Below are 26,980 nucleotides of genomic sequence, written 5' to 3' on the forward strand. Positions count from 1 at the left end.
AATCGAATGATGCGCAGTGTAGATGCGGTGTAAATGCATCACGTGAACATTGTCGGTCTCTGCAATCTTTGAAACATGCTAATCACACATCAGCAGAACAGCACAACACAAAGATGGCCTCTGAAGAACAACCTTCTCAGACAATTGTCCAGTCAGCGCTGGAATCGGATAAAGAAAGACATGCATTCATCCGACTAGATCCCAGCGGCTTCACAATCCGCCATCCGCCGCCTCCGCACGAGCTCTCTACCTACATAACGCCCGACACCCAACTCTTCCAAACGATCCACATGGGTGCCGCTATCATAGATCCAGATCTTTACAAGATTGTCGTCGATGGCCTTGTCTCTCGACCCTTCTCCATCACTCTCGATGAGCTCAAACGCATGCCGCAAACAACCATTACCGCATTCCACGAATGCTACGGTAGTCCATTGAAACCACCCACAGAGGCATTGTGGCGCATAGGAAATGTCAAATGGACGGGCGTTAGACTGTCCCATGTGCTAGATTTAGCTGGTGTATCTCCGTCCACACTCAAAGAAGAATTATTTGTATGGTCAGACGGTCTCGATCGCGGCTCCTTCGCTGGCATAAACGCAGATCGGTATCAAAAAGACCTTCCGTTATCGAAAGCGCTATCTCCAGAAGTTCTAGTCGCGTATGAGATGAACGGCGAACCTTTGAGTATAGAGCGTGGCGGACCGGCGAGGCTTGTAGTGCCGGGGTGGTTTGGCACGAATTCGACAAAGTGGCTGTGTAGGTTGAGCGTGCAGGGGGAAAGGGCACAGGGGCCGTATACAACGAGGTTCTACAATGAGGTAGATATGGCTGGGGACGTGAGGCCGGTTTGGAAGGTTGAAGTCAACTCGATGATTGTTCGGCCGAGGCCTGGGGAAGAGCTGGATGGCCCTCAAGTCTTGGTCTGCGGATGGGCGTGGAGTGATGATGGCGTTAAAGCGGTTGAACTGAGTGCTGACGATGGCACGACCTGGTATGAAGCGGTCGTGGAGAAGAGATTTGAGTACGAGTGGCAACGATTTGAAATGCTGATCAATTTATTTTCTGGCAGACAGAGCATCATCGCAAGGGCGACTTCTATTTCCGGTCATCAACAACCACTTACTGGCCATCGGAACCACATGCATGAAATTGAAGTGGAAGTTAAGAATAATTGAAAGTTGAAGACGCAATGAAATTGGTATATATGCTGGACAAAACTTCAAACACCGACACCGACACCGACCATGCAAGAATTGTAGTATGTACAAGAAGTGAAAAGATCGTCGTGCTCAGTACGGCCACATCTAGGGGAACCACATGTTCACGCTCTTCCAGTTGACGAACTGGGGACCGATAGTCTTCAGGTTTCCAACACCAAGGTTGGCCGCATCGTTTGTAAGCTCGTACTTCATCATCTTAACGGCCCTGGCGACACCTTCGGCGCCGTAGACGTTAGCGTACATGAAAGGTCGACCGAGACCAACAGCGCGAACACCAAGTGCGAGCAACTTGAGCGCATCGACACCGTATCGGACGCCACCGTCAGCGTAGACCTCGACCTTCTTGAAGATCTCAGGATCTTCGTTGTAGATCTCGAGTGCGATCTCGAGCGCAGAGGGAGCTGAGTCAAGCTGACGACCACCGTGGTTGGAGATGAATATGGCCTTGGCACCGTTATCGATTGCGAGCTTCGCATCCTCGACAGTTTGGATACCCTTGGGAACAACGGGCAGTGTGGTCAAGCTCTGAAGCTCCTTGAAGAAGTCCCAAGTGAAGTAGGAGTAGCCACTGTTGGCGCTACCCTTTCCATCGCGAGCAGCGCGATGGCGGACACCATCACCAGCAGAGTCAACAGTCAAGATGATCGCCTTTGCGCCATTGGCTTCGATGTCCTTGAAGAGCTTCGCGGTGGCATTAATGCTTGGGTCATCGAGGTAGACTTGCTGGAAGAGGACCTGAGAACCGTTGCCGGCACGCGCGGCGTAGATATCATCCCTCTTCTTGTCGGAGTAGAGTGAAGCCATGTATAGAATGTCACCTTCGGCAGCACCCTTGACAAGTCCGAGTTCACCGTCAGGGTGGGCATATCCAGCTCGCGCACATGGCGAGATGAAGAATGGTGCGGAGAAGTTGTATCCCAGGATGGTAGTTGGCAGTGACTCCTCAATCTTGGTGATATCTACCAAGACACGAGGCCGCAGATGAAAGCGCGAGTACACTTCGAGGTTGTTACGGTATGACCACTCGCCCGCAGCGCCGTTACGGTAGTAGGTGTAGTTGACCCTGCTCATGTAATTGCGAGCAGCCCAGTCAAAGTCCGGTAGACCAGCGAGACGAGCCAGAGGAGGAAGAGTCTTGTTCGCAGCAAACCCGCCAAGCTGCTCGTCGATACCGGTGTCTGGTTCATTGAGGAACGGGCGAGCTGCAAGAGCCACTGAAGCAAAGGTGAGGGCGGAGAGACGCATGTTGAAAGAGTGAAAGGTCCGATCGATTTGGTGTAGGAAGTGAAGTACCGGGCTTGGGACCAAGTGTATTCTGGGAGATCGCCTGGTATAAGAAGTATCTCTGTAGCAGATACCAACCCAGATAGTCCACCTGCCCTGTCGGTCTTTTGTGAGGAAGAGAAGCCCCGGAAAAGTTTTGTTTCGCTTCACGTGGAGCACCTTCCCCTTCGAACAGCCCTGAATTGCTTAATCCGCTTGCAAAGACAGCCATAGTCATTTCCCTTGCGATCGCCAAGCGTACCAGGCACGTCGCTTGCGGAGAAATGGTTTGGTTTGTATTAATTTCACTGGGCACCACCTGATCTGGCCTTGCCCGCCTCGCGACAGATTTGACATTTACGACGGGGCAAACGTCCGTACGGGTGATGCGTTCGATTGATTGGTGTTTCGATTTAAGCAGGCGTTTTATCTGATGGATTTTGACCGACGTAAAGCCGCATCGGACAAAAAAACGTCATTCTCCGGGGCTTCCTGAGGAAATGATGCGCGTCCCATGCACCTGGTCTGAAAACAAACTTGATCATATCGCAAGTGTTGGCTCGTCACAACTTGACTCGTCGCATGCGACGTGGCTGTGCTGACCGCCCTGATGTGTTGCGAAAGCTTTTGAGCAGAAGGGAGGCGAACCTTACAAGGGAGTGTTGCGCCTCTCGATATTGTATGGGTAGTATTAGGCTGTGCAAAGCAGGTACACAGTCCCGAACTCCAGTGGCCCAGACCTGCTGAATTACGTGCGTAAGTGTTCCTACGCGCAGTTGTACCTGTTCAAAGCCAGCTGCGGAACATTTTCAATGCATGTGGCCAATGACATTGCAGAATTAACGTGTGGGCCGGGGGTTTTTCTTCTGCACTATAGCCTTATATGACCCAGGATGAAGAGTGGAGTCGTCGTTCGGATTCCGTGCTTACCAGGTGATCGAGAACATCGTAGCGTGACTCGTGAGGGTCCACACGAAAGATGATGCGATAACGGACGCAGCAAAGCAACGAATGTTGAGTTGCTAACACAGCTGCGGCTTGCGTGGCATCATGCGCACGACGCAAACAGAGTGCCTGCGAGATTAGGTTTCAACGCCATGGGGGTTGGTGATAAGATGGGTGGAGTATTCACGGCACCCAACCGGGAAGCGGAAGGCGCCAGATCCTGTCAGCACCTTAACTCATCCTTGGCAACCGGGATCGCTGTTCGCCGCATTGTTGGAACCAACATCACAATCCTTCACACTGCACACACGGAGACACAACCTTCATTTGTTGCTTCATAATTCGTCAAATTTATGCTATCAAACAGTTTGTGGGTATATCGCACGGAATCAATAGCGCGACGCCGGCCTGACAATACTGATACGGGCGGCACATGTTGCCAGTGTTTACCAGCTACCAACGCTGACTGATTTCAACGACATTGTGGCGTCATCTTTCACTAAGCTGGATGCGCTGTCCCGGCTCATCCTAAAGTGGGAGTCGTGACGGCCGGCTTCAACATGATCATCTCGCTCCTTTTCCGTCTCCACGCCGCTCTTCTTCGTTCCCGAGCTTGCATATGGCTGTAGTGTCGCAACATGACCTGGAAGTTGGCCGGCGCTAGATGAGTTGCGGGAGGAACCGCCGATGATAGTGCGCTTGAGCGATGAGCCCCACGACATGAGACGCTCTTGTCGGCTGAAGAATTGCCGGACAGCCGGCATACTTGAGGCCGTTACGCCAGCAAACATCTCGACTTGCGACCAGAGGAGCACATAGCCCACCTTCCAAGTGACGTCTGATAAATCGCTCTGGATCTTGACTCGATAGTAGAGTGTAACGACAGAGGCGACAGCGGCCCTATCAAAGTCAGTGATTGTGTTCAGCTTAGGGATGACTAACGCACATGAGACCAGTCGCAAAGACGAGCGAGATTCCGATTTTCCTCGATGTGCTCAAGTGAAGAGCCCAAACGGCCGGCAATGGAAGGAAGAACAGATACCAATCGAATACCATGCCAATGACGCCTGTCGGTATCGCAAAATCGGCAAATTTCAGGTAGTGCCACGAAACAACAGTCTCGAGTAGCGAATCACCGTCCCATGGGCTATTAAGCACAAAGGCAGTGATGGTGACTGAGATGTAGAAGAGGCCAAAGACGACGGCACCGACCCAGACGCAGATGCGAATGTATCGGCGCATGTTGAAGAGCAGGTAGTACTGAATTAACAATGACATCTTGATGAGCCCAAGTGCAGGAGTTGCCATGATTACGGTCACATAGCTTTGCTTCTGATCATTAGCCTAGGAAGAGATGCATGGTTGTCAACACCATACTTGTAGAGCGGAACTGCTGATCAGTCGATTCAAGTGGATCTCATATTGGTGTTTCCCACATCCGCCATACAAAGCTCCCCGAGTCACAACGGCCAAATGCACCATGGCGCATGCAAAGCCTACCGAGATCGTAACTGGAAAGTGGTCAGTTCGACGAAGTGGTCTCAGACACAACAAGACTCACCATCATCCCATTGCCAGCGTTTAACGATGAAGATCCTAGTCCACATCCGAAGCAAGAAACATATTAATGCTACGGCGAAGAAAAAGTACGACAAGCCCAGGATGAGATCTACGTTTGTCACCGGGTTTGTGAAGTTAGGGACAACACCTGGAGGAGGGACCTCGGCCGGAATCTGTGCAAGCATCTCAGGCGGAATCGCCTTGAGAGCAGAAACGTTTGGAATCGTAAGGCCCATCTTGTGTTTGAGCAAGTCAAAGATAGAAGATGATAGGTCTGAGATGCTGGGTCAATGCTAACTATATGGCCTACTGCATAGTCAACTGATGCACACCTCCAAAGACCATAGAACCGCCGAATGACAGGTAAAATGGCCCGCTGCTACGGTAACCAAAACTACGGAGTACCTGTTTCAAGAAAACCTATTCCGGTGCTAGAAATGATGTTCAACACCGTTCCCGCTTCTTCGGTGAGCAACACGGATCCTTCCACTGGTGAACACCACTATGCTCAAACGCCAAAGAATGATCTCCGCCAATTCGGTTACATCTCATGATTTTCTTAAGGCGACCAACGGGATGAACAACGGTTTGAGGGGTTGACGAGAACACCACAACACTTAGGCCTCCTTAGCGCACCTCATCATTGGCTTATTACTTTCCGACGCTACTCTGGATCCTACGCCATCCGAACTGCCACTGGCAACAATTTACTCAGCAGCACGCTACATCAGTCTGAGAATCTGTCCACGTATCAGAGGCAACGGCCTGTCTTCCCCCACGATCTTCGAATCTCGGACACCGAGGACTTGATCATAGCTGTTTAACCAACGACCTGGACGCTCCCGTCCCGACAGGGCGCTTGCCGTCATGGAAAATGCGTCGTGCCTGATCTTTCGCTCTCGATTGGTTGGTAGCTCCAGATATTGCTTGTTACAACCTCAAAACTGGAATCGGGACACACTACTAAAAAGCCACTTCCAGGGTAGTTTGCTGCCCCATAGGCTGGCACCTTTGGTATCTCTCGGTTTCCGAGACTTCTGCAACTACATCAGTTTGTTGGCCTGTTAGAACGACATCGTTGTACAGATCGGACATAATTCGAGGCACAGTCTATCGAGGTACATGCCAAAGAAGGTTTCGTCTTCACAAGTCACAAGCAACACGGCTTCAGGATACGACTCAGATCCCCAGAGGCGGCAAGACTGCCTTGCTATGCGCTGGTGCGTCGATCACGATGATGGCCTGAATACCTTCCTTGATAGTGAACTATGCCGCCCCACCCTTGGATACACAACATTGAACATATAATGCTCAGTAGCTGTATCAATTGCGCATAGAGCTCATCCCTACATGTTGAAGGAAGCCTGCGTACGTTCAGCATCTACACTATGGCGGACACCAACTACAGCTCGCCTATCATGGCGTACATGGCGTCGACAACTTTATGTGCGATGCACGCACCGCCCCTGCATTTACAGGCTCCGGCCGATAAATTTGTTGCAGTAGCACCTTTCTTGCTGCCACCAGTCCAGAGTCTCAGCCATTCCAACCTCTTCTCAAGTTGGACATGGCATTGGGCGTACCTTGTATACGCATTATTGTTATGGCAGATAACGTACATCTTACACACCTTTTGGTGGAAGGCGCCGGTACGATCTCGTGTAAAATTGTCGACATCGTATTGGAGAATTGACAAAATATAGACTGGTGTCATCATCGCTGCACACCCGACTGTTCTTGGCCGCTACTTCACCGCACTTCAGATGATTTTCGACTCGGAAACGCTTCTGCAGCGAGCCTATGATTCGGTATGGACTTGGAAAATGCGTAGATTTCAACGCTGACATGAATAGTCCAATGGCCAACCTTTCGCAATTCCAATGACAGATCGCTGGATCGTGTACGTCAGCGATCATGCTCAGTTGAAGACACTCGAATCAGAACCCGAAACAGTTCTCTCCATGGAGCAAGCATTACACGAGCTCGCATTCACTGGACCAATTCTCGGACATTTGCAAGTCAAGCCAGAGCACAAGGGCCCTAAGTCCGAAGGATTTCGTGTAATGATTGGCGTGTTGAAGAACAAGTTGCGCTCCAACATCCCAGTCATGAGCGCTGCATTCCGCAAATCCATCGAAGATGCATTCACCAAGGAAGTCGAGGATAGCAAGAAGAACGAAGACGGCTGGAGCGAGATCCTGATGATGCCCAGTCTACTACGAGTGTTCACGCGCGTCAATCTCCTCGCCTTTTTAGGCGAAGACCAAGCAGGCGAGATTAAAGTCTACGACGACATCATGTCTTTCTTCTGGAGCTGCGCGAAAGCTTTCCCGATCGTGAACCTGATGCCGCAATTCACCATGCCCCTAATCAGCCCCATCGCAATGGGCTTCGGCATCACACGCCGCGTCGTCTACAACCTTATCCTCCGCCTCACTAGCAAATCCGTGCACGGCACCGCAACCAACAAAATGCACATAACGCACTGGGTCGCCGAAGTAACCAAACTCCACGACATCGCCGCCATCGCGCGCATCACCCTCGGCCTGCTCTTTGCCTCCGCATTCCAAGTCCCCATGATCGCGCAGTTCGTTATATACCGCTTGTGCATACATCCCGAGTACACCGCTCAACTGCGCGCGGAAGCAGAATCCTTTGATGACGCGGCGTTCACTGCGAAAAACGAGGAAATGCCGTATCTTGACAGCTTCATCAAGGAGACGTCGCGCCTCAGCCCAGGCCCGATACTCAGTGCGCCACGCGCTGTCATGCACGACTACACGACGTCCTCGGGCGCATACGTGCCCCGAGGGAATTGGCTTGCGATCCCGCAAATCGCACTGATGCGCGACGAAGCCATTTGGACCGGCGGCGCGGCATTCGATGGATTTCGCTTCGTGTCGAACACCGGAAACGCGAGCGACAGTCGCTGGACGCACCCATCATACGAGTACCCGTTCTGGGGATCCATTCGCCACGCGTGCCCCGCGCGGTTTTATGTGAGTGTTGTGATGAAGATGATACTGGGTCATATTTTGAAGGAGTATGAGTTTAAGCTGAGGGATGAGGGGGCGAGGCCCTGTTTGACGTTTGGGAAGGTGAGGTTGCCGAGTCCGTTTATGGTATTGTTGGTGAAGAAGCGGACGGTGTGACTTTGAGTGAGATGTTCGATCCAGGAGTTAGATACCCAGTAGTTCTACAGTTTCTTAAACGTAGTTGATGGTTGTGGTGTTACTGTTCATGTATTCGTCCAGCGCCTGCCGGATATAAATGTGATTATGTCATCTGATCTGTGTTACTTCGCAACCTCACCGCGGGGCGTACGAACCGTCGAACAAAATTATTCTGTAACTTCCATGTCATTTCGACTGCCCAATTGTAGACACGGGGCGTCTCGGTTTGTTCCGAGATCTGCATGGCGCGGCGAAGGGTGCTCCTGCCAGAGGATATAAAGCTCGCTGCGCCGCTGCCACTTCTCCGACTTCTCCAACCTTCCTGAACGCCGCGACCTCGAAGTAGCGTACAACATCGCGATCACTAGCACTTCTTCCTACATCCATTCTAAAAATCACATATCTAGCTTTGGCGGAGGCATTCCTTTTTCTTTGCTCTTGAGTCTGGGCCCCGTGTCGTTACTGCCTTGCTTACCTAGGCGCCCACTGCGTGGCTGCGCCACTCATCTGAAACGTCACACAACGCACGCACGATGGCTCTCAACTTAGTCCCAACGTCAGTCGGCGTCCTTATCTTTACCTCTCTTGTTCTACTATACCGTCTTCGCGCTCGCTCATCGCAAAAACAGCGAGATGCGGAATCCAAAAAACCCAGCCAGCGGGACCTTGAGGCGAGCTTCACAGAGGAGGCGCGTCGCATGCGGAAGAGGCTGATAGAGGCACTGCCGGAAAGTGTTATTTCGCCAGAAAATGCCGCGTCATTTAAAGAGTCGATAAATGCGTACTGGGACCAGAAAGCGTGCGAAGTTGCGCCGGCGTGTGTGGTGAGACCGTGCAATGCACAGGAGCTGTCCCTTGCTGTGAAAATCCTGAAGAAAGAGTACGATGAGCAAAAGAGAGCAACATACAGCGCAAACCCCAATAAAGATGGCGTATTCGCCGTTCGAAGTGGCGGGCACTCTCCAGTCGCCGGAGCATCGAGCGTCAAGGGCGGAGCGCTCATTGACCTCAGCCTCTTCGACCAAGTCATGCTGTCAGTTGACAAGAAGAGCGTGGTCATCGGTGCTGGTTGCAAGTGGATGCATGTATACAAAGCACTCGAAAAGCAAGGGCTCGCCGTGGCTGGAGGACGAAACTCGGCAGTCGGTGTTGGTGGGTTGACGTTGGGCGGAGGCCTTTCGTTCTTCTCGCCGCGCTTTGGCATGGTGTGCTCCAACATCGTCGAGTACGAAGTCGTCCTTGCCAACGGTTCAGTTGTGACAGCGTCTGAGACGTCGAATGCGGACCTCTGGCGCGCGCTCAAGGGCGGAGCAAACAATTTCGGCATCGTGACGAGCTTCACAGCCAAAGCATTTCGGTCGGCAGATATCTGGAGTGGCTTTTTGTACATCCCACCTTTCGAGACTCCAAGAGTGTTGTCATCTTTCCACGAGTTCGTCAACCGTGTAATCGCCGACGATGACGGAAAGGTTTATGATGAGTATGCTGCGGGCCCGATTGCATGCTTCACCTACCTGCAGCAACTTGGCATCCAAGCCATCGCAGTCGCCTTAACGCACACCAAGACTCCTGAGCCTGGCAAGAAATGGCCAGCGTGTTGGCAAAGTTCAAGCTTTTCCAAGCTGTGGCGATTCTGGAGCACCTGTAGCGTCAAGAGTCTGACAGCTGCCACGGACGAGATGAGCGTCTTGAACCCGCCTGGACGGCGACAGGAATTCGCAACAACAACTATCAAGAACGACAGGGGTACCATTGACGCCGCGCACCAGGCTTACCGGGATGCGGTAGCAAAGATCCGAGAGCACAACATAAGGGAGATGTCATGGACCCTCGTCCTGCAGCCGCTGCTTCCTGACTGGGCCCGCAAGGGCGATCCCAACGTGCTGGGTCTTGACATATGCACAGACGAACCCTTAATCAACGTGAGCTTCACCGTCAATTGGGCGTTGTCGAAAGATGACGGGATGGTGCAGGATATCACTCGCGCGGCGATTGAGCAGATTGACGCTTTTGCCGCAGAGCATGGTACCGGCCATCGGTATCGCTACATCAATTACTGTGCACGCTGGCAGGATCCTTTCACTGGCTACGGAGCGGATAATGTGGAATTCATGAGGGAGGTAGGTCAGCGGTACGATCCCGAGGGCCTGTTCGAGAAAGGCTGCGTGGGCGGCTTCAAGCTTGGGCGGTGATAGTGGCCGGTAGCTCGATCCGAAGCGCGCTATTGCTCTGCAGCCAGGCGCCACGGTTGCAATCCTCTATCTCGACGTTGCATGATCACCCAACAGTCTTCCTCTGGCTGCTGGCTGCTAGCTGTGCCGTCAGGGAGATGCAACAGCGCTTACGGAGGGGTTCCAACAAAGACATGCCCAATTCGACCTCGGCCATTGTTAAAGAGACGGAACTGAGGGTTGAAGGAATATTGGTGATTGCAGCAGGGCGGAAGTGTATTCAGGGAACTGCCTCTTCAGGACAAGCAAGTGTCAAGGCGTGCCACATGTGACAAGCTCCAGCTGGCGTCTTGCGGTGTCAAGGCGCTAGCCTTGTCGCGTGTCGGCATCACCACACGAAAATATCTTTGCAGGCTTCGGTTTTGGTGTTCCAGAAGACATGAGTGGGGTCGCCATGGGGCATGTGTTGGGTCGCGCATTGATTACCCCGGGGATGATGCCCCACCTCGGTGATGAAGAGTCGAGATAAGAAGGAAGACAAGGAGCGCCGCCGCATCAGCATGTTGTCGGGTGAGGAAACTCAAGGCACCGCTGCTAGCCGTGCACCAAGAGGGCAATTGACTCTCCAGGCCAGCAGTCGCGTGTTCCGACCGTGTTTGCCAGCAGCAAACGTCTTGCGACCATTGCGACGGCGGTGCGCCCCAGCGCGACGGATTGCGCCAGTTCCTCCACTAAGCCCACCACCACCAATGAGCAGGCGGGATATTGTGCCAAGACGCACTCCGGCCTTGGCCCTCGAACGCTCGCACTCGGATGCCACCATGTTCGCTCGGGATTAGCATGTCGCGTTATCAGCATAGTGTCGCACTTTGCCCAGTGCAGCAACCTGGACTGTTCCCAGAAGGGCAGGAGCGACAGAGAACGTTGGTGGCGTCAAATGAGGGGGGTTTGCGCTCATCGGCCAAGCCCAGGGCCAAGCTTTCTTGTATCGCCCCCGGCCTCCGCTTGCGTTCTGCTTGCTTCTCCTTGGTTAGCGACTTGTCGAGGCTTGTCTGCAACATCGAATCTCGGCGCGGTGGCGCGCTTTAGGAGAGGCCCGCTGGAAGAATTGGGGAATTGAGCCGCGGTGGCGATGGCTGCACTGGTGATTCCGTGTCGTGCTCCTGCGATGAATGGGCGATTATCTGTACCTGTTACGAGCTCCTTCCTCTTTCGTTTGCCGCGGTCCCGGCGTGTGGTAGAAGCACCGCACACGAGCACTCACTGGCGTGCTCTCACGCTACCACGCTTGTCGGTCCCCCGCCTTCAGTTACTTGGGTATTAATATTAACGCACCCTCGCCCTCTCTTTGTCCCGCCACGAGTTCTCTTTCCCTCGTCGCTCTCACTGTACAACTCCCCTGTCAGTGTCTAGCTAACGCAGCTCTGCATCCACCATGCCTGTAGGAGACAGTGACGAACTCGTAAGTCGGCCCATCTTGCAAAACTCGTCTTTCACAATGCTGACATCCTCCAGCGCGTGACGGGTCTTGACCCAGCGCTCATCGACCGTTCAGGCGATCCTGGACGCACAAAGCCAGAGTTCCACGAGACTGGCGCTCCGGCCTACCAGTTTTCTGAGGGCAAGGCTGGCCTCCAGGACACCTATGTCAGCGACTCGGACAGCACCGCTGATTTCCCCACCGACGAGGAGCTCAAGACGCTCCGTCGTGTCCCTGCCTCGATCCCATGGAGAATCTACACCATTGCTTTCGTTGAGCTCGTTGAGCGCATGTCCTACTACGGAACCGTTGCCGTCTACTCCAACTTCATCTCGAAGCCCAGACCAACAGCTACCGGTGCTGCGCTGCACCCCGACGATGCTGAGGCCGTTCCCGGTGCCCTCGGTATGGGAAAAGCAGGTTGCTTTCTCGCTCACCACCTTCAACGCTTTCTGGGGTCTACGTCTGCCCCCTCTTCGGAGCCTGGATTGCCCGACACCTATCTCGGTCGCTTCAAGACTATCCTGTACTCGGGTCATTGTTGCTGAAATTGGTCATCTCATCCTCGTTGCCTCCTCTGCTCCCAAGGTCCTTCGACAAGCCCGACGCAGCGCTCGGTGTCTTCGTTCTTGGTAATCTTAGTCATGGGCCTTGGAACCGGTACTTTCAAGCCCAAACATTTCGCCCCTTAATTGCCGAGCAGGTTCCCCAGGAGAAGATGCGTGTCCGAGGTTGTCAAGGGCGAGCGTATTATCGTCGACCCGGCTGTCACCATGACCCGTATCTACAACTACTTCTACCTCTTCATCAACATTGGCGCCCTTGTCGGTCAGATTTCCATGGTCTACGCCGAACGCTACGTTGGTTTCTGGCTCGCCTACCTGATCCCAACTGTCATGTTCCTCGTCGCCCTACCCGTCCTTGTCTACTGCAAGAAGTTCTACATTCTCGCACCCCCAAGCGGAAACGTCATTGGGCCTGCTTTCAAGCTCCTGTTCAAGGCTCTTGGCCGTGGCTTCAGCATCAACCCTCTCAAGACATGGCGCAGCTGGAACGATGGTCAGATGTGGCAGGCCGTCAAGCCCTCCACTCTCGGTGCCAGCGCGCCCAAGTGGTACAACTTCGACGATGCGTGGGTTGATGAGGTCCGCCGTGGTTTCGCTGCCTGCTCCGTCTTCTTCTGGGTTCCCATCTTCTGGCTTGCTTACCGTCAAATGGACTCTAACCTGACCAACATGTGCGCGACCATGAAGCTCGGCGGTGTGCCCAACGACATTCTCTCCAACTTGGACCCCATTGCCATCATCATCATTGTGCCCATCATGGACACGCTCGTCTACCCCTTCCTGCGCCGCAAGAACATCCGCTTCACTCCTATCAAGAAGATCGCCGCTGGTTTCTTCATCGGATCCTTCTCCATGGTGTGGGCCTCCGTCCTCCAGTACTACGTGTAAGTTCTCCAACTTTCAATATCTGACGACCAAAACTGACAGTGTCCAGATACAAGTCATCTGGCTTCTACGAGACTGGAGACCCAGACTACAAGTCTCCCATTTCCGTCTGGGCTGTCACTGGTGTCTACGTCCTCATCGCTATCTCTGAGATCTTCGCGTCCGTCACCACCCTTGAGTATGCTTTCACCAAGGCGCCCAAGAACATGCGTTCGCTCGTCCAGTCCGTCCAGTTGTTCACCACCGCTTTCTCCGCCGCCCTGGCTCAGGCTTTCACTCCCTTGACTGCCGATCCCCATCTCGTCTGGAACTACGGTGCCGTCGCAATCATCTCCTTCTGCACTGGTATCCTCTTCTGGTTCACCTACCGCGGTATGGACAGGCAGGAAGACCAGCTGAACATGCTTCCCACTGGTCACCTTGGCAACTCCCGCCAGGCTGAGGATGTTGAGAGGCGTACTAGCTTGGCTGCTGAGCGCCGCGCAAGCGCAGTGCCGGTTGACGAGAAGCGCGCTGAGCTTCACTAGATTATCTGATACTTTTTCCAGATGTGAAATCAGCTATTCGCTGCAAATTCTGTATACGGAGCTATGATACCATATGAAGGCCTTTATCTGGCCTGGGGATGCGTCCCGAGATAGTAGTAATCAATACTCAAACTTCACAGCTTTGCATTTTAATAACGTGATTGTTGATGCTGATTGCGACATGTCTTCGTGACAGTAGTTTTCTTGTTGGCTCATTGTCGTACTGTGCACTCCCTGGCTGTCAAGTTGTGCCAGTGTTATTTCGCGCCCCACTGCACCCCACATCCCGCGCTAGCTCGACAACTGCTGCTTCAACTACATCCACCCTTTGCAACATTAACATCAAAATGATCCACTCTTATACACCCGAATTAGTTCTAATCTCTTGCGAGCGTGGCTCCCTAATTATTTCTTCGCTAAAATGGCAATTTCATGTTCTTTGTGCAAATATGGCCGCTTACGCGCAATTCGGTCTTCCTATTCACGCCCTATTTCGGACAGCCTTTTCACCTCACATAAGCTATTCCACGTATCTGAACATTGAAGAGATGGATGATTGCATCAATATTCGCGATGATGTTTTTGGCGCTCTCATGGCCTACGCCCTCTTTCTCGTCTTGCACTTTTTCTCTCCATCAACCATGCTCTTGTGATTCACTACACCGCACACCTCACACATCGAGCTCTTCATAATTTGATTCAAGCTCAGCAAAATGGCGAGCAAAGACGCGACTCGAGAAAATCTGACGAAGCAGCCACTAGCGAAGAAAACCGCCTCATGGAGCCTTGCGCAAGTGCTCATCTTTACGGTATTTGGGGCGTTGGCTGCTACGTTGCTATCCTCATACCTGCCTACGCAAGCCGCTCCATCTACCAACGCGGATGCATTTGACGTCTCAAAAGTCAAGATAATATCCTTCGACCCGTTGATCGTGCACATTACAGACTTCGTGTCCAAAGACGAAAGAGAGCATTTACTGAAACTCGGGTACATCACCCCACCCCCGTCCCACGATCAAAACACACAACTAACACCATCCCCCAGCACCCCCCTCCTCAGTGCGTCCGTGATCCGCGACGCCTCGGGAAAATCCATCCTCTCCTCCGGCCGCACCTCGTCCACCGCCTTCCTCCCCTCCACGGACCCCACCGTGTCCCGCATCGCCACGCGCGCCGCAACGTTCCAAGGCTTCCTCACACCCGCGGACGTCGAAGTGCAAATCACCTCCTACACCGCCGGCCAGGAGTACAAGCACCACTATGACTGGTACCCCTCCACGCGGCCGCGCAACCGCGTGTCCACGTTCTTCGCCATCCTCAAATCCAGCTGCAGCGACTGCGGCACCGAGTTTCCGTTTTTCAACACGAGCGCGAGGGGGGTGTGGGATCGGCGGTGGTGTGGTGTGCTTGATTGCGGAAAGGATATGCTGACGACGAGGAATGTCGAGGGGAGTGCGGTCTTTTGGGCGAATTTGGATACGCAGCTGCTTGGGAGGAGGGATATGTTGCATGCAGGGTTGCCGGCGATGGGCGGGGAGAAGGTCGGGTTGAATGTTTGGACGGATGTAAGTCTGGATGAAGTCTATGGGAGGGGCATGTTTGGGGGGTGGAGTAGGGAGTGGTATAGGCAGATGGAGATGGAGGAAAGGGAGACGGAGGGGAAGAGGAAGGGGGAGTAGAGGTGACGAGATGTAGGGCGGGTTATGTGGGAAGAAATCTGATGTTGTTGCTTATACGCCCGCGTCTTTCTCTGTCTTCCTGTGAAGTTTCCTGTCTCATCCCGAAATTCATTTGAACACCTTCTTTTGCAATCTGCAGGTGTAGAACCAGGTAGTAGGGCAATCAAAACCCTGGAGCTCGGTAGCTGTATTGACAAAATTGTCTCTATCAGTGTTACCGTGGTCCTCCCGCATGCAGACCGAATACACTTGGTCATCGAGTTTTTTTTCGATATTGGATACCTTTTTGCGTGACGTTTTATCCAGCTTGTCTCTCTTTTATCGACCGTCTGTTCCGCTTGCCTTACCTCTGTATTCATTAACGAGACGGCCGGTGTCAGAAAAAATGCCGAAGAAGAGCATAGCGCAGTTGCCTTGCGATGTTTCCTCAACGTTTTGGTCTAACTTATGCTAGCTTGCCGAAGCGCGGGGAACGGGCGCCATAAACGCCGTCGACTATATACCACCCACTATCTGTAGCACTACAATTAGAGGTTCAGTTCCGCAACAAATGTAACAATGGCAAATAATCTACGAGTAGCCGCATGTCACATCTCCCCAATCTTCCTCAACGCACGCGCAACCACCGATAAAGCACTCTCCTTCATCAACCGCGCCGCAACGCGCAAAGCAAACCTCATTGTCTTCCCAGAAACATTCATCTCCGCATTCCCAATATGGAGTTCTGTCCGCCCGCCAGCCGAGAACCACGACTTGTTCCAGTGTATGGTCAAAGAATCTGTCTACGCTGATGGCGAAGAGCTCGCCGCCGTCCGCGAAACAGCGCGCTCAACCGGCTGTGTTGTGAGTATTGGATTCAGCGAGAGGTCGCGGCACAGTAATGCGTGTTTGTACAATTCGAATCTCATAATCGGGGCCGATGGCGAAGTACTTGTTCACCATCGCAAACTCGTACCAACATTCTTTGAAAAATTGACGTGGAGTCCCGGTGACGGACATGGGCTCAAGGTTGCAGACACGAAGTTCGGGCGCATAGGCGCGCTGATTTGTGGCGAGAATACGAATCCGCTGGCGAGGTATGCGTTGATGGCACAGGCGGAACAAGTGCATATCTCCTCCTGGCCTGCGATATGGCCCACACGAACGATGCAGAAGAAGAAAGAGGATGATGATGGGAGTGCGGCGACGCCGAGCCCTGCGAACTATGATAATCTTGCTGCGAATCGCACGCGTGCGGCGGCGCATTGCTTCGAGGCGAAGTGCTTCGGAATCGCATGCTCTGGACACTTGGGTGAAGATGCGATCAAGGCAGTCACGCAGAGTGCAAGTCAGCCGGATGTTGTGGCCGAGACGCTGCGGGCGATGCCTCGCGCTGCGACGTTCTTTTTGGATCCGACGGGTGCTGCGCTGCCGAGCTTTGCCTACGATGATGGCAGCGATGAGGCGCGGTCCACGTCACATTTACAGAATGAAGAAGGGATTTTGTATGCTGATATGGATCTCGACGCATGTATTGAAGGAAAGCAGTATCACGATGTTGTGGGCGGGTACCAACGACTCGACGTCTTTGATCTGAAGGTCGATCGGTCGAGGAAGGATCCAGTGCGCTTCACAGTCGTCGAGTAAATCGAAGGACAAAATCACATCATCACGAATATTCATCACAAAAAGCCCCAAGCAAACCGAAATGGAAGAAAGATCTCCATGCTAGTCTCACAACTATCATCAGCTCTCAAAACTCCCAACCGCTTCTGCTTCCGCTCCTCCCCCTCGCCTCTAATCAAACAATCCGAAATCCCCGTACATGTCCTCGTCATCGGACCCCTCCTCGTCCCCGCCATCTTTCTCTCCATCCTTCTCCTCGGCATTCTCCTTAAATTTCCCATCCACAATCTTCCCACCCGCAACCACCCCACCAGCCGCACTCGCGACCTCGGTGAGGATGTCCTTGACGTCCTTGCCCTCAAGCGCCTTGGCGAACAGCGTGGTCCAGATGGGCTCGACGTCCTCGATTCCCGCGGCTATGAGCAGGACTTGTAGTTTCTCGGGCGTAATCGGGGTGGCGTCGTCGGCGAGGATGAGGGCGGCGTAGGAGACGGCGCGTTCGGGATCGGTAGGCATTTAGGAGGTGGTGGTTTTTGCTTGACGATGTGTCGTTGGTTTGGGATGGAGGGTGTGTAGAGGCTCTTGGCGAAGGGTTTGTTCAAGAAGGAGTTTGTGATGTTAGAGGTGTTACTCGTGTTTGGTGCCCCGTATTGCGCAATGTGGATGGACGATATTTGTGATATTCGATATCACGAATATTCTTCTGAGCACAGTACATCATTTATACAATTGTAGCGCTCTGCACATTCATCTGAATCATACTCTCAACCATGGTAGGTTGAACATTTGGTGGTCGCAGCTTAGGCGAGTGAGTCAGGAAAAGGGCGCAGTGAGCCAGGGAACACTGGATCGCCTGGATGAGTCAAAAGCATTGCACCACAAACATTCCGGAAAGTGGTTCGAATTACTATTCGATGATGACTGTATCAGAGAAAGCGCATTGAACACTTTTGATGAGTCTCGTCACGACCCACGCGGGAGGCAGGGCATGTCTGTGTCTGCCGAGACAATAAATTCTTCCTTCATTTCTACATGAGAAAAGTAGCCATCTGCAGAATTTAGCGCCAAAAATTACCGTTATGTCAATATAGGTAAGTACCGAGTGTTACGAACAGTAAGAACTATATCTTGCGATTTGCATGTCAAATCTATGTACGTATGTTCCACTGAGGTTGATTACAGGGTGCTCCAGAGCACCATAGATCCCGCGGGTGTTACAACTGCACATTCATCTTGAGCCAATCCTTCCTATCCAGATTGCAATACAATCCATGAAATAGACTAGAACGACCTGCGAGCAACTTGAGACCTCGTTCGAAGCTTTCACTTGAACCACGCCAACAACTCTTCTGTGAAATCAATGGTTATCTCCTCCACTTCCTGCAAATGCACATCATCGCCCCATGAGGCGATCTGGAACAACACTGATGCAACTTGCTTTGCGAAGTCGTTGTTGTTGATATTACTCTCGCGTCGCAACTTTGATAGCGCCTAACGACCCCGAAGAAGAATCTGAGTCATTGACTTTGCAAGATTACCTGGCAAGGTCATCTTGAAGGCGCTTCGCTCGCTCAAGTTGCCCGTGAACTTTGTATCTTTGTAGTACTGGATCACGAGCCTGAAACACTTGAGCCATTGGTCGAAGGAATCCCGATAGCGACCTAGGTTGGCCATGGACAGATTCGTCGGGCGCAAACGATTCATTTCGTAGATCGATTCGAGTAGATCCAATGTGCTTTCCACGATAACAATGTCCAGCTTCTGAAGCTTGCCAAACAGGACGTCGAAAAGTTCCGTTGCGAGGCGTTCTCGATCATACTCATTGTCGTCTAGCGAAATGGTGAGCTTAAGGCACACTACTAAACTCCGCCGAGGTGTGGAAGGAGTTGTCTTACAGCATACATGCATCGCCTCCGCTCCAGGTACCTCAAGTCCCTGCACGGAGTCGTTGTCTCCGTCTTCGTTGTCAGACGCAGCATCTGTTGGCGCAGTCACCGTGATAGATCCATGCTCTTTGACCGGCGGTAGTGAAGTGAATTTGCTGTGCTGGTTTGGGGCCATGTCCTCGCTGTTGGGATCACCAGTATCTCTTGTCACAGTTGCTTTGTTCCGATCGCTTGGACAGCCGGGACGTATGTTCGGAAAATTCCGACCATTCGATGCTTCCTCCAGCTCATTCAGTTGGAGTAGGGGTGGGGACGGATATGATGTAGTGCCGGCCGCTTCCTCGGTGTCAAGCACACGGGCTTTTCTTCTCGTGATCAATGCTGGCGTTGGGGATGCATGCTTTGCTTTAGCTACCTTACTCAGAGGAGCGTCGATTGTGGAGTGGCCCCTGCGTTTGATGCCTGTCCGATGGGTAGGACGATCCGGCTGAAACGTACCAGAATCATCACCGTCAATGAGAGCATTGCCTCGATGTCCGGATGCCATGGTCTTGCTCGATTCTTCAGCACCTGGTTGATTGACCCCTGGAAGAGTTGCGGATGTGGTCTTGTTGGATACCATGGGTAGCATTGGGGCTACAGGTACCAAAGGGTTATTTATGCGACGTCCGTACCTATTGGTACCAGACTGGCCGTTGTCAAAGACATACGCTGTACATTTGTCGGAGTTACCAGAAGTATCAAAATCATCTTGGTCGCCCTCTTCTGATGATGACAAGGAGATCTCTAGGGTTGTCCTCTTACTTCGCGGCAGGCGACGGCTGCTTGATCTGCGATTGGCCTGCGCGCGAGCGACACGACCGATAATCCAGCAATACACATATAACATGATACTAGTTAGAGAGATTTAGCCTTCGTCAATACACTTGGCCTGGAGTGCTCACGTTTGAAGGTCGTTCTCGTTCTGGAATTTCAAGTGTCGCGGATACTGAGATGGTATTATCTTTGTCTGATATGGTTCAGACTTGTTCCAGATGATGGGCCCCACATGGACCAGCAACGGCCTAGTCGTCTCAGAGATGGACAAGTCGTGCTGCAATTTGACAGCAGTCTCGAGCTCCTCCTTGGTGTGGTATCTGTCGGCAATGCGTTGCACTGCTTCCATGATCATCTTATGAAGACATTTACACTGAGAAGCCACTTCGCCTTCGAACGTTGGTTTTCCCTTCTTCGTTTTCTCCGTGGTAAAATTGTTTTGCGAGGGGGAGCCCTGCTCTGAGACCGGATTTCTCTCCAAAGGAAAGGCTTCTTTGTGGTGCAGTCCTAGTCGTTGAGTATAGAATTGTGTTGGACGGTCGTACGCTAGGCACCAGGCCATGATCGTGTTTGAATCAGCTGATAAGGGGGGCCATGCAGAGTCTGTTCTTGAAGACATGGCCAAACAAAGTGTCTGGGAGACCGCGCGTTGGTTTTGTGGAAGGATCGTGGAGTACTTCGAAAAACTCAAGTATTGACGGCCTGAACTCTACTAGGCATTTCTTAACGGATAAACGGAGGGAGGGGACAGAAGGCGCTGGTGATAATGATGGAAAGATAGAGAGGAGGGATTGGCGAGGAATCAAGGCGAAAGATTCTGAGGGAGTCAGAACAGTCCGATCCCTAAGTCCTTGTAGTAAATCCGAGGACTTTTACCACATCTGCTACTAGCTTAGAGCACCTCGGACCGTCTCAACCTACGATCGACATCTTGACAGGGACACACCGGACAGACAAAGCTTCCCAGCAAAATGTATTGGGTCGGAACTGTGGCCTGTGCCAGAAACACTTATGCATGCCGAAGATGTTAAAGCGGTCTAGATCCAGGAGTACAGACAGCTGCAGTGTTGGGGTCCAAAAGGGTCACTGCAACGCACGAAAGCACCCATTGGATCAAAATCGTCAAACGCACTTTGTGTGTTATTGACCGGCTTTCCTCCCGCTTCCGCTCCCATCTCCCCACCTGCGAAGACTGCTCTGTTGTAAATGCGCGTTTCCACGGCACCTTGAACATCAAGACGCTCGGCGGACCAGGAGTGGAGACAGAGGCCGCCCTTTAGAGATTGGTGTTACACAGAAAAAGCAAGCTTGGGCGCGATCTTCTCTTGGAACTGGTGGAATTTACTACACTTTTTCGTCTCAATGCCTAGACGAGACGGATGCCGACTGACAAGACGTTGGTTAAAAATACTCGTTACAATCAGAATTCGTTCTTGCGTAAGTCTGCTTACACAGTTTACATCATGGTAGCTTGTTGGGACTCTGCTGAGATGGGGGTGGTCGGTTAGATGCAGGGGTGCGGCGTGGTCTTGCTGATCGACCGCGCACCTATCAGCAGGAGTACTTTTCATGTCCCAGGTGAGCGCGGTGCATTGTTTGCTCTGTGCTATTCAGCGAAACAGAAAGTCGCCATATCGCTATGATCAGTGCATTATTGGTGGCGTACATGATTCCCAACAGTTACCTAATTGTCGCAGCATTCACCAGGTCATTTCAACTCGTATCTGCTTCGGGCATTGAAAGGCATACTTTAAGTTTGTAATACGACGAAAAGTGAACAGGGACTATTGCTCGCCTGAACCTATACACGGAGGCTTCTCGTCGCGATCGAAACCTACCGTACCTAGGTAGCGATACTGCGTGATAAGCTCCTACATGTTCCACTATAAAATCTCTTCGTCAAAGAGAGTAACAGGCGCACTTGTCCGAAATTGATGTTAGTGGGGAAATTGGAGGAAGTGACTACTCGTTTCGTGGAGTAGACGCCGAGTGTAGCTTTGACCGTACTTTAGCAAGGACTCCACTTGTTGTTATGCTTGCCTTGCCCTCTTAAAATTCATGTACGTGTGTGAAACAAACAAATACGATGATCTTTTGTCCCGGTTTGCGCCGTGTGAAAATTTGCCTGCAACTAGCGAAATGCTGCAAGGGCCCCTTTTTTCTACACTCTGTACTTTGTGACGAAAAACCTAACTAGTGTGGCAAATGCAGTTACGCTATAACTAGAGTTGGAATCAATTGTAGAAGATTCTTGGGTACTGCTTACCTATGCGATTAAGATCTAACTTACGGCTTGCAAGTCGTAGAAGTTTGATGTGTCTCTCCATATATAGCGATCTAGCGCAAGATCCATCTCGCATAGATTAAGTGGATCCAATGATGATGTATCTTTGCAATAAGGTATGATCCCCAGACAAACCCCAAAGGCGCGGGCAGTACCTAACTGCACTGGGCTGAGTATTGTCGTCCTTTACAAGTAAACCGCTCCACCCACTCTGTCAGCGTATCACATTTTGATTTCTTAAATCTGAGGCTCTTCTCTAAATAGCAGTTATAGTATGGTTCATATGCAGCACTAAGGCTTAAAGTACGTCAGCTACTGCATCAACGATGCAGAATGGAATACTTAAAATCTTGTGAATTAAAACATTTACTGCCTTGTAGCGCATATTTGACGCAAGTCAAATGAAGTGGTAGATGGATGCAGTCTGTTTTAATCAAGTGAAAATCGAAAAACGGTCTGAGTAGTTCAAAAGGGTGGGGAAACCCTACTCATACACTGAAGTCGTCTTCATCTGGCTTGAAATGCCTGAAAATGTCTTTGATCGAAAGACTCACAGAACGGCAAGATCACCCATTGCTTTTCAAAATACAAGCGAGTGCTTTAATAAGTGCTTTGTCCATTGTTCAAAAGCCAGTCATAGCCGTTGGAGCCGTGTACAGTAGGGAAAAAGACGTTCTCGGCGAGCAGACAGCTCTGCCCGTATCAGCTGCTAGTTTGTCCGCAAATAACATTCGCATACATGATGAAAAACAGTGCAAAATAGCACATGATCTGTTCTACGGCATATTAGAACTTTTGGACCTCGACAACCCTCCGCCGTCCCTTCAAGCAGACTACACTTTGTCGTTTGAGAATGTCTTAGGAGGCTATAATTCTTACCTTATCGATAGTACTAAGGATTCAAGGCTATTAGAAGCCTTTGATACCTCTCGTGGACTACTCGATTTTAATTTCGGATGTACGTTATCGCAGTTCTTTGCCACTCGATCTTCATAAGGCCGGTGCAGCAGGGACAGCCATGAGATCATCTAGCAAGCCAGAGCTATGCGAATAGGTGGCAATGATGTGTAGAATGTTGTGTTACAATTGTTGCTCATGTGCGGACATGTCCTGGATGTCAGGAACAGAGGTCAAATCAGAGTAGCAAGCGACAAATGGAGTAGCAATAGCATATATATCCAAATAGTCTAGAGACAAATCTCTGCCTTTGTGGGCCATCATACTACAATGCTATATATATGCGGGGTGAGTCACGTGTCCGTGCGCACGGTGCTACTGACAGGGACGTTGCCTGGCACTAGACAGTCAATTGGGTCTACCCACGCGAAGTGTTTCTATCGAAAGCATCACAGACAACCAACCAGCAAGGAAAATACCTTTTCTAAAAAAAAAAAAGGCTTCGGATACATTGCAGATTCGGGAGCGCGTGATCGCTAGCATTCCGAGATCGACACGATTCATGATTGAATCCATAGCGATCTTGGTCGATCTAACATCGATCTATGGACGTAAATCGATGAAGAATTACCAAACTGTACGTCCCTGAGCTTCGAGCTACTCCCATGCGCTATAGCCGAGAGGTCCTGTGTCCACGCCCAGATATGTTGTGGTCTATCTGTTTATCCAAGGCCAATAACTGTGCGCCGGACACAGGCAACATCATCGACTGTCACAAGCAGTGGTTGACATGCGTCAGAAGATGAGGTATGGGCTCTGAAGGGGAGATCTTTGTTACATATTTCACCTACATATGAATCCGTGGAAACGACATAGCCTCATGTTTGACTTTAACGAAGTTCACGGAGAAAACGATCCTGAAGGCGACTTTCGCACATTGGACGATGAGTAATTCTTTAGGAGGTGTGTACAGGCGATTGCTTTGATTGTGTCCGAACATCATGAACAGATGGTACTACAATCGCCGCAGATGTAGTCTTCTACCTTCTCAGCTAATCTGATCCTATTCTACCTGTACTGCGTATCCACACCAAGTGAGTGGATATGAGCACGGAGACAACTCAACAAGGACAGAAAATCTGCTTTGAGTAAAATTCAATATTGTATCACTTACCGAGGCATATACCAGCAGCAGATGATGAACACGCCACTGCAAAACCTCGTATTGCTGGTGGAGAAGACAAAGTCATGGTGAAGTGGAGCCGACCCAATCGGGTCAAGCTGAATGGAGCATTATCATTAAGTTACTCTATATCGAAACTTTATTTCTTAGTTCCCGATCATGCCTTCTACCATGCTAATCATGTTGTTGACCACACTCTGGATAACAGGGTACTTTGGGAGATACGGGTCATACGCCTGCTTGCACCTTGCGTTGAAGTCGGCTGAGTTGGCAACCTCAATCGCAAGATCGTTTCCTGGCACGCCCAACTTGGCAATGGGCCCATTCTTGGGCGTTGCCTTTGCCCATCCAGGGCCTGCAGCCGGGTTCTTGATCCAGTTGACGAACCAGTTGTTCTGGAAGTCGGCAAAGGCTTGCTGCTCCTTGGTCGCAGCGAGGCCAGCGAACGCCTCGTTACCGCCGAAGAAGTAGGGGATCTCCGTGCCATGAGTGGGTCCCGGAACTGGCAGGCCGGTCGCGTAGTCAGTGAAGAAGCGGTAAGTCCATGTGTCCTGCTTTGCGCTACGGAGGTCAACAAGGTAGTCGACGGGGCAGAAGAAGCGCGCATCGCCGTACTGGGCGCCGCTCATGGCGGAAACACTGGAGAAGTCGGCTGGGTTGTAGGCGGCCTTGAGCACATCATCAGGGATGTTCGCAGAGTCAGCATCAAAAGTGTTGATCCACTTGCTGAAGTCGCTGTTAATGGCGCCATAAACCAGACCGAAGATAGCACCTTCTTGGTCGGAGTTACCAGTCAGGAGAGGAACGTGAGAAGCATATTTGCCAGCCGCAAAACGGGCAGCATAGTCCTGGTAGCGCGTCTTTTCGTCAACGACAGGCGCAAAGAAGGTGTTGAGAGAGGAATTGAAAGTAGCCGTTTGGAAGGCGTACACGTCGACTTTGCGAAGGCATTCAAGTTGGCCTGCTCCAGTGGGGCAGTTGACCTCCTTGGCAACCAGGTCGAGTGCTTCGTTGGTAGGGGCCACAGCAGGGCCAGATTTAGCGTTAGCAGCCATCTGGACGGCACCCGCAAGCCAGGTGTCGGGGTGGTTCCAGAGGTAATGGTCGACCTGGACAGAGCCCGAGGAGTGACCACCAAAGACAATGTGGTCAGGGTTGCCGCCAAATTGAGCAATGTTGTCGCGCACCCATTGCAACGCCTTGTCAACATCGAGTATGCCGAAGTTCTGTACGCCAGAAAGCTCGGCAGAGTTGGGGTACGCCCAGACACTCTCACGAGTGTTGAAGCTGACGTAAATCACACCCTTGCGAGCGAAGTTAGTGCCAACGAGGCCAGGGTTGCTGCTGGAGCCAGTGACCATGGCACCTCCGTACATGTACACGAATACTGGGAGACCAGAGGCACGCGGTTTTGGTGGGCCTGGAGGGCCGCCGGCAGGTCCTCGAGGAGGACTTGGAGGTGCACGTCTCGGTTTGGATCCTGCAGCAGGTACCCAGATGTTGAGATTCAGACAGTCCTCACCCTGCTGCGAGTATGTCGTCCCGCTGATTGCTTGCGGACATGTAGGGCCATACTTGGTCGCATCAAATGTCTGACCAGGCTGCAGTTTCTTGACATCCTGAGGAGCCTTCCACCTGCGAAGATTGTAAGTAAGGGATGGGGCACTCGCAGACGATTGAAGACATACCGGTTCTGTCCACCAGTAGTATCCGCGAACGGGATGCCTAGGTAGACCGAGTTGCCATACGAGTCGGTATAGCCCTTCACAGGACCCTGAGGAAGTGCTGCAGTGGCATCTGCCTTCCCAGCCTTCTGGGGTGGTGGTAGCGGCGTCGAACCTACTTCAGCCACTTGCCCAATCAGGATGGCTAGCGAGAGGCTCTGCAAGCCACTGACTAAGCCCTGAGGGAACTTCATATTGCAATGCAGGGAGAACGGCTGGAGGATGGAAGATAGAGTTCGGAATGCAGCCTGCAGATCACGGAAGGGCCGTCAACATGGCTATATAGAGGAGAAACTCGGCGTGGTTTCCACGTGGAATCGATTCTAGCCGCCAATTGCACGGTACACTGTACAGCATTCCCACTACTAATTGCCGAAGATATTCCAGGATGGGCCCTAAGGCAAAATAGAAGGGTGCTAAGATGCATGGAAGAGTATTTTCATCTCCGTGGATGCAGGTCATGGGTGGAGGCGTTATGCGGTCCGAATCGTATTCCGCGCATCCGGCAACCTAAGCGAGTCGTGCCAATCGCCTTCCTTCGAGAACTCCCCTGATTCATGCCTGCTTCGGCCGGCGTCCCAAAACACTGGCCCGCTACGATAAATTTCTTCAGCATGCACCTACATCTAGCTGGATCTAGCTTCTGCCGTCCAAAACACATTGAAAACATCGCGGCTGCATGCTCGCGCGACCGGCCCTTGTCTTGGCAGGAAGTCACGCTCTGCATCGTCGCATTCATCGTCCCTGCACCTCCATACCGTGCCCATAGCACCGGTCGGGGAACGGCTGTCCCGAGATGCTGAGTAGATGCTCAACAGGTGCTAGCTATCCTTTATGTGGAGGCGTTCGCCGCCCATGTCGTGAACGCCGAACTGAAGGCTTTGATTTTTCACTGATCCCTAGATACATGCCCACATCGGCTAAGCCACTTTCGACAGTGTGGAGGGAACGGCATGAATAATTCGTCGCTACCTGCCGTTGCTCGGAGAGCTTTTAGTGGTTTGCGGCAAAACCTCGACATGTGCCCTGACACTTGTCGTCTTCTAGTCTAGAGGGTGCAGTAATCAGGCCTGTTGGGTCCCCTCATGCCACACACTACGGGACGGCCTGACA

General features: G+C 51.9%; 14 protein-coding genes across 14 annotated transcripts; 8 read left to right on the forward strand and 6 right to left on the reverse strand.

Moving 5' to 3' along the window:
* Positions 1 to 113: 113 nt before the first annotated feature.
* On the forward strand, positions 114 to 1,178 carry SNOG_06392 (hypothetical protein; the record flags this gene model as incomplete). The annotated part of the gene is made up of 1 exon (XM_001796712.1): positions 114 to 1,178. One exon carries the CDS (start codon positions 114 to 116, stop codon positions 1,176 to 1,178), a length of 1,065 nt encoding a protein of 354 aa, XP_001796764.1.
* Positions 1,179 to 1,307: 129 nt separating this feature from the next.
* On the reverse strand, positions 1,308 to 2,468 carry SNOG_06393 (hypothetical protein; the record flags this gene model as incomplete). The annotated part of the gene is made up of 1 exon (XM_001796713.1): positions 1,308 to 2,468. The coding sequence occupies one exon, from the start codon at positions 2,466 to 2,468 to the stop codon at positions 1,308 to 1,310; it is 1,161 nt and encodes a 386-aa protein (XP_001796765.1).
* Positions 2,469 to 3,877: 1,409 nt separating this feature from the next.
* SNOG_06394 (hypothetical protein) lies at positions 3,878 to 4,739 on the reverse strand (the record flags this gene model as incomplete). Its single annotated transcript, XM_001796714.1, has 2 exons — positions 3,878 to 4,331; positions 4,378 to 4,739. The coding sequence occupies 2 exons, from the start codon at positions 4,737 to 4,739 to the stop codon at positions 3,878 to 3,880; spliced, it is 816 nt and encodes a 271-aa protein (XP_001796766.1).
* Positions 4,740 to 5,359: 620 nt separating this feature from the next.
* On the forward strand, positions 5,360 to 5,545 carry SNOG_06395 (hypothetical protein; the record flags this gene model as incomplete). Its single annotated transcript, XM_001796715.1, has 2 exons — positions 5,360 to 5,458; positions 5,513 to 5,545. 2 exons carry the CDS (start codon positions 5,360 to 5,362, stop codon positions 5,543 to 5,545), a joined length of 132 nt encoding a protein of 43 aa, XP_001796767.1.
* Positions 5,546 to 6,871: 1,326 nt separating this feature from the next.
* SNOG_06396 (hypothetical protein) lies at positions 6,872 to 8,143 on the forward strand (the record flags this gene model as incomplete). The annotated part of the gene is made up of 1 exon (XM_001796716.1): positions 6,872 to 8,143. The coding sequence occupies one exon, from the start codon at positions 6,872 to 6,874 to the stop codon at positions 8,141 to 8,143; it is 1,272 nt and encodes a 423-aa protein (XP_001796768.1).
* A 554-nt stretch (positions 8,144 to 8,697) lies between these two features.
* On the forward strand, positions 8,698 to 10,356 carry SNOG_06397 (hypothetical protein; the record flags this gene model as incomplete). Its single annotated transcript, XM_001796717.1, has 1 exon — positions 8,698 to 10,356. One exon carries the CDS (start codon positions 8,698 to 8,700, stop codon positions 10,354 to 10,356), a length of 1,659 nt encoding a protein of 552 aa, XP_001796769.1.
* Positions 10,357 to 11,770: 1,414 nt separating this feature from the next.
* SNOG_06398 (hypothetical protein) lies at positions 11,771 to 12,363 on the forward strand (the record flags this gene model as incomplete). Its single annotated transcript, XM_001796718.1, has 2 exons — positions 11,771 to 11,797; positions 11,851 to 12,363. The coding sequence occupies 2 exons, from the start codon at positions 11,771 to 11,773 to the stop codon at positions 12,361 to 12,363; spliced, it is 540 nt and encodes a 179-aa protein (XP_001796770.1).
* A 171-nt stretch (positions 12,364 to 12,534) lies between these two features.
* SNOG_06399 (hypothetical protein) lies at positions 12,535 to 13,932 on the forward strand. Its single transcript, XM_001796719.1, has 2 exons — positions 12,535 to 13,265; positions 13,316 to 13,932. The coding sequence occupies exons 1-2, from the start codon at positions 12,589 to 12,591 to the stop codon at positions 13,791 to 13,793; spliced, it is 1,155 nt and encodes a 384-aa protein (XP_001796771.1). The 5' UTR covers positions 12,535 to 12,588; the 3' UTR covers positions 13,794 to 13,932.
* Positions 13,933 to 14,506: 574 nt separating this feature from the next.
* SNOG_06400 (hypothetical protein) lies at positions 14,507 to 15,472 on the forward strand (the record flags this gene model as incomplete). Its single annotated transcript, XM_001796720.1, has 1 exon — positions 14,507 to 15,472. The coding sequence occupies one exon, from the start codon at positions 14,507 to 14,509 to the stop codon at positions 15,470 to 15,472; it is 966 nt and encodes a 321-aa protein (XP_001796772.1).
* Positions 15,473 to 16,030: 558 nt separating this feature from the next.
* On the forward strand, positions 16,031 to 17,098 carry SNOG_06401 (hypothetical protein; the record flags this gene model as incomplete). The annotated part of the gene is made up of 1 exon (XM_001796721.1): positions 16,031 to 17,098. One exon carries the CDS (start codon positions 16,031 to 16,033, stop codon positions 17,096 to 17,098), a length of 1,068 nt encoding a protein of 355 aa, XP_001796773.1.
* A 150-nt stretch (positions 17,099 to 17,248) lies between these two features.
* Positions 17,249 to 17,593, reverse strand: SNOG_06402 (hypothetical protein; the record flags this gene model as incomplete). The annotated part of the gene is made up of 1 exon (XM_001796722.1): positions 17,249 to 17,593. The coding sequence occupies one exon, from the start codon at positions 17,591 to 17,593 to the stop codon at positions 17,249 to 17,251; it is 345 nt and encodes a 114-aa protein (XP_001796774.1).
* Positions 17,594 to 18,568: 975 nt separating this feature from the next.
* On the reverse strand, positions 18,569 to 19,594 carry SNOG_06403 (hypothetical protein; the record flags this gene model as incomplete). Its single annotated transcript, XM_001796723.1, has 3 exons — positions 18,569 to 18,933; positions 18,973 to 19,425; positions 19,462 to 19,594. The coding sequence occupies 3 exons, from the start codon at positions 19,592 to 19,594 to the stop codon at positions 18,569 to 18,571; spliced, it is 951 nt and encodes a 316-aa protein (XP_001796775.1).
* Positions 19,595 to 23,807: 4,213 nt separating this feature from the next.
* SNOG_06404 (hypothetical protein) lies at positions 23,808 to 24,210 on the reverse strand (the record flags this gene model as incomplete). The annotated part of the gene is made up of 2 exons (XM_001796724.1): positions 23,808 to 23,914; positions 24,135 to 24,210. 2 exons carry the CDS (start codon positions 24,208 to 24,210, stop codon positions 23,808 to 23,810), a joined length of 183 nt encoding a protein of 60 aa, XP_001796776.1.
* Positions 24,207 to 26,061, reverse strand: SNOG_06405 (hypothetical protein; the record flags this gene model as incomplete). The annotated part of the gene is made up of 2 exons (XM_001796725.1): positions 24,207 to 25,778; positions 25,832 to 26,061. The coding sequence occupies 2 exons, from the start codon at positions 26,059 to 26,061 to the stop codon at positions 24,290 to 24,292; spliced, it is 1,719 nt and encodes a 572-aa protein (XP_001796777.1). The 3' UTR covers positions 24,207 to 24,289.
* Between the last annotated feature and the right edge of the window lie 919 nt (positions 26,062 to 26,980).

Source organism: Parastagonospora nodorum (assembly GCF_000146915.1).
Source record: "Parastagonospora nodorum SN15 chromosome Unknown scaffold_9, whole genome shotgun sequence".
NCBI classification, from domain to species: domain Eukaryota; kingdom Fungi; phylum Ascomycota; class Dothideomycetes; order Pleosporales; family Phaeosphaeriaceae; genus Parastagonospora; species Parastagonospora nodorum.

What these genes read in the sequence shown, in the direction of transcription:
- SNOG_06399 (XM_001796719.1), top strand. Translation starts at nt 12,589, where the DNA reads ATGACCCGTATCTACAACTACTTCTACCTCTTCATCAACATTGGCGCC. An exon ending in TCCGTCCTCCAGTACTACGT is followed by an intron (nt 13,266 to 13,315) that starts GTAAGTTCTCCA and finishes GACAGTGTCCAG; the next exon opens with ATACAAGTCATCTGGCTTCT.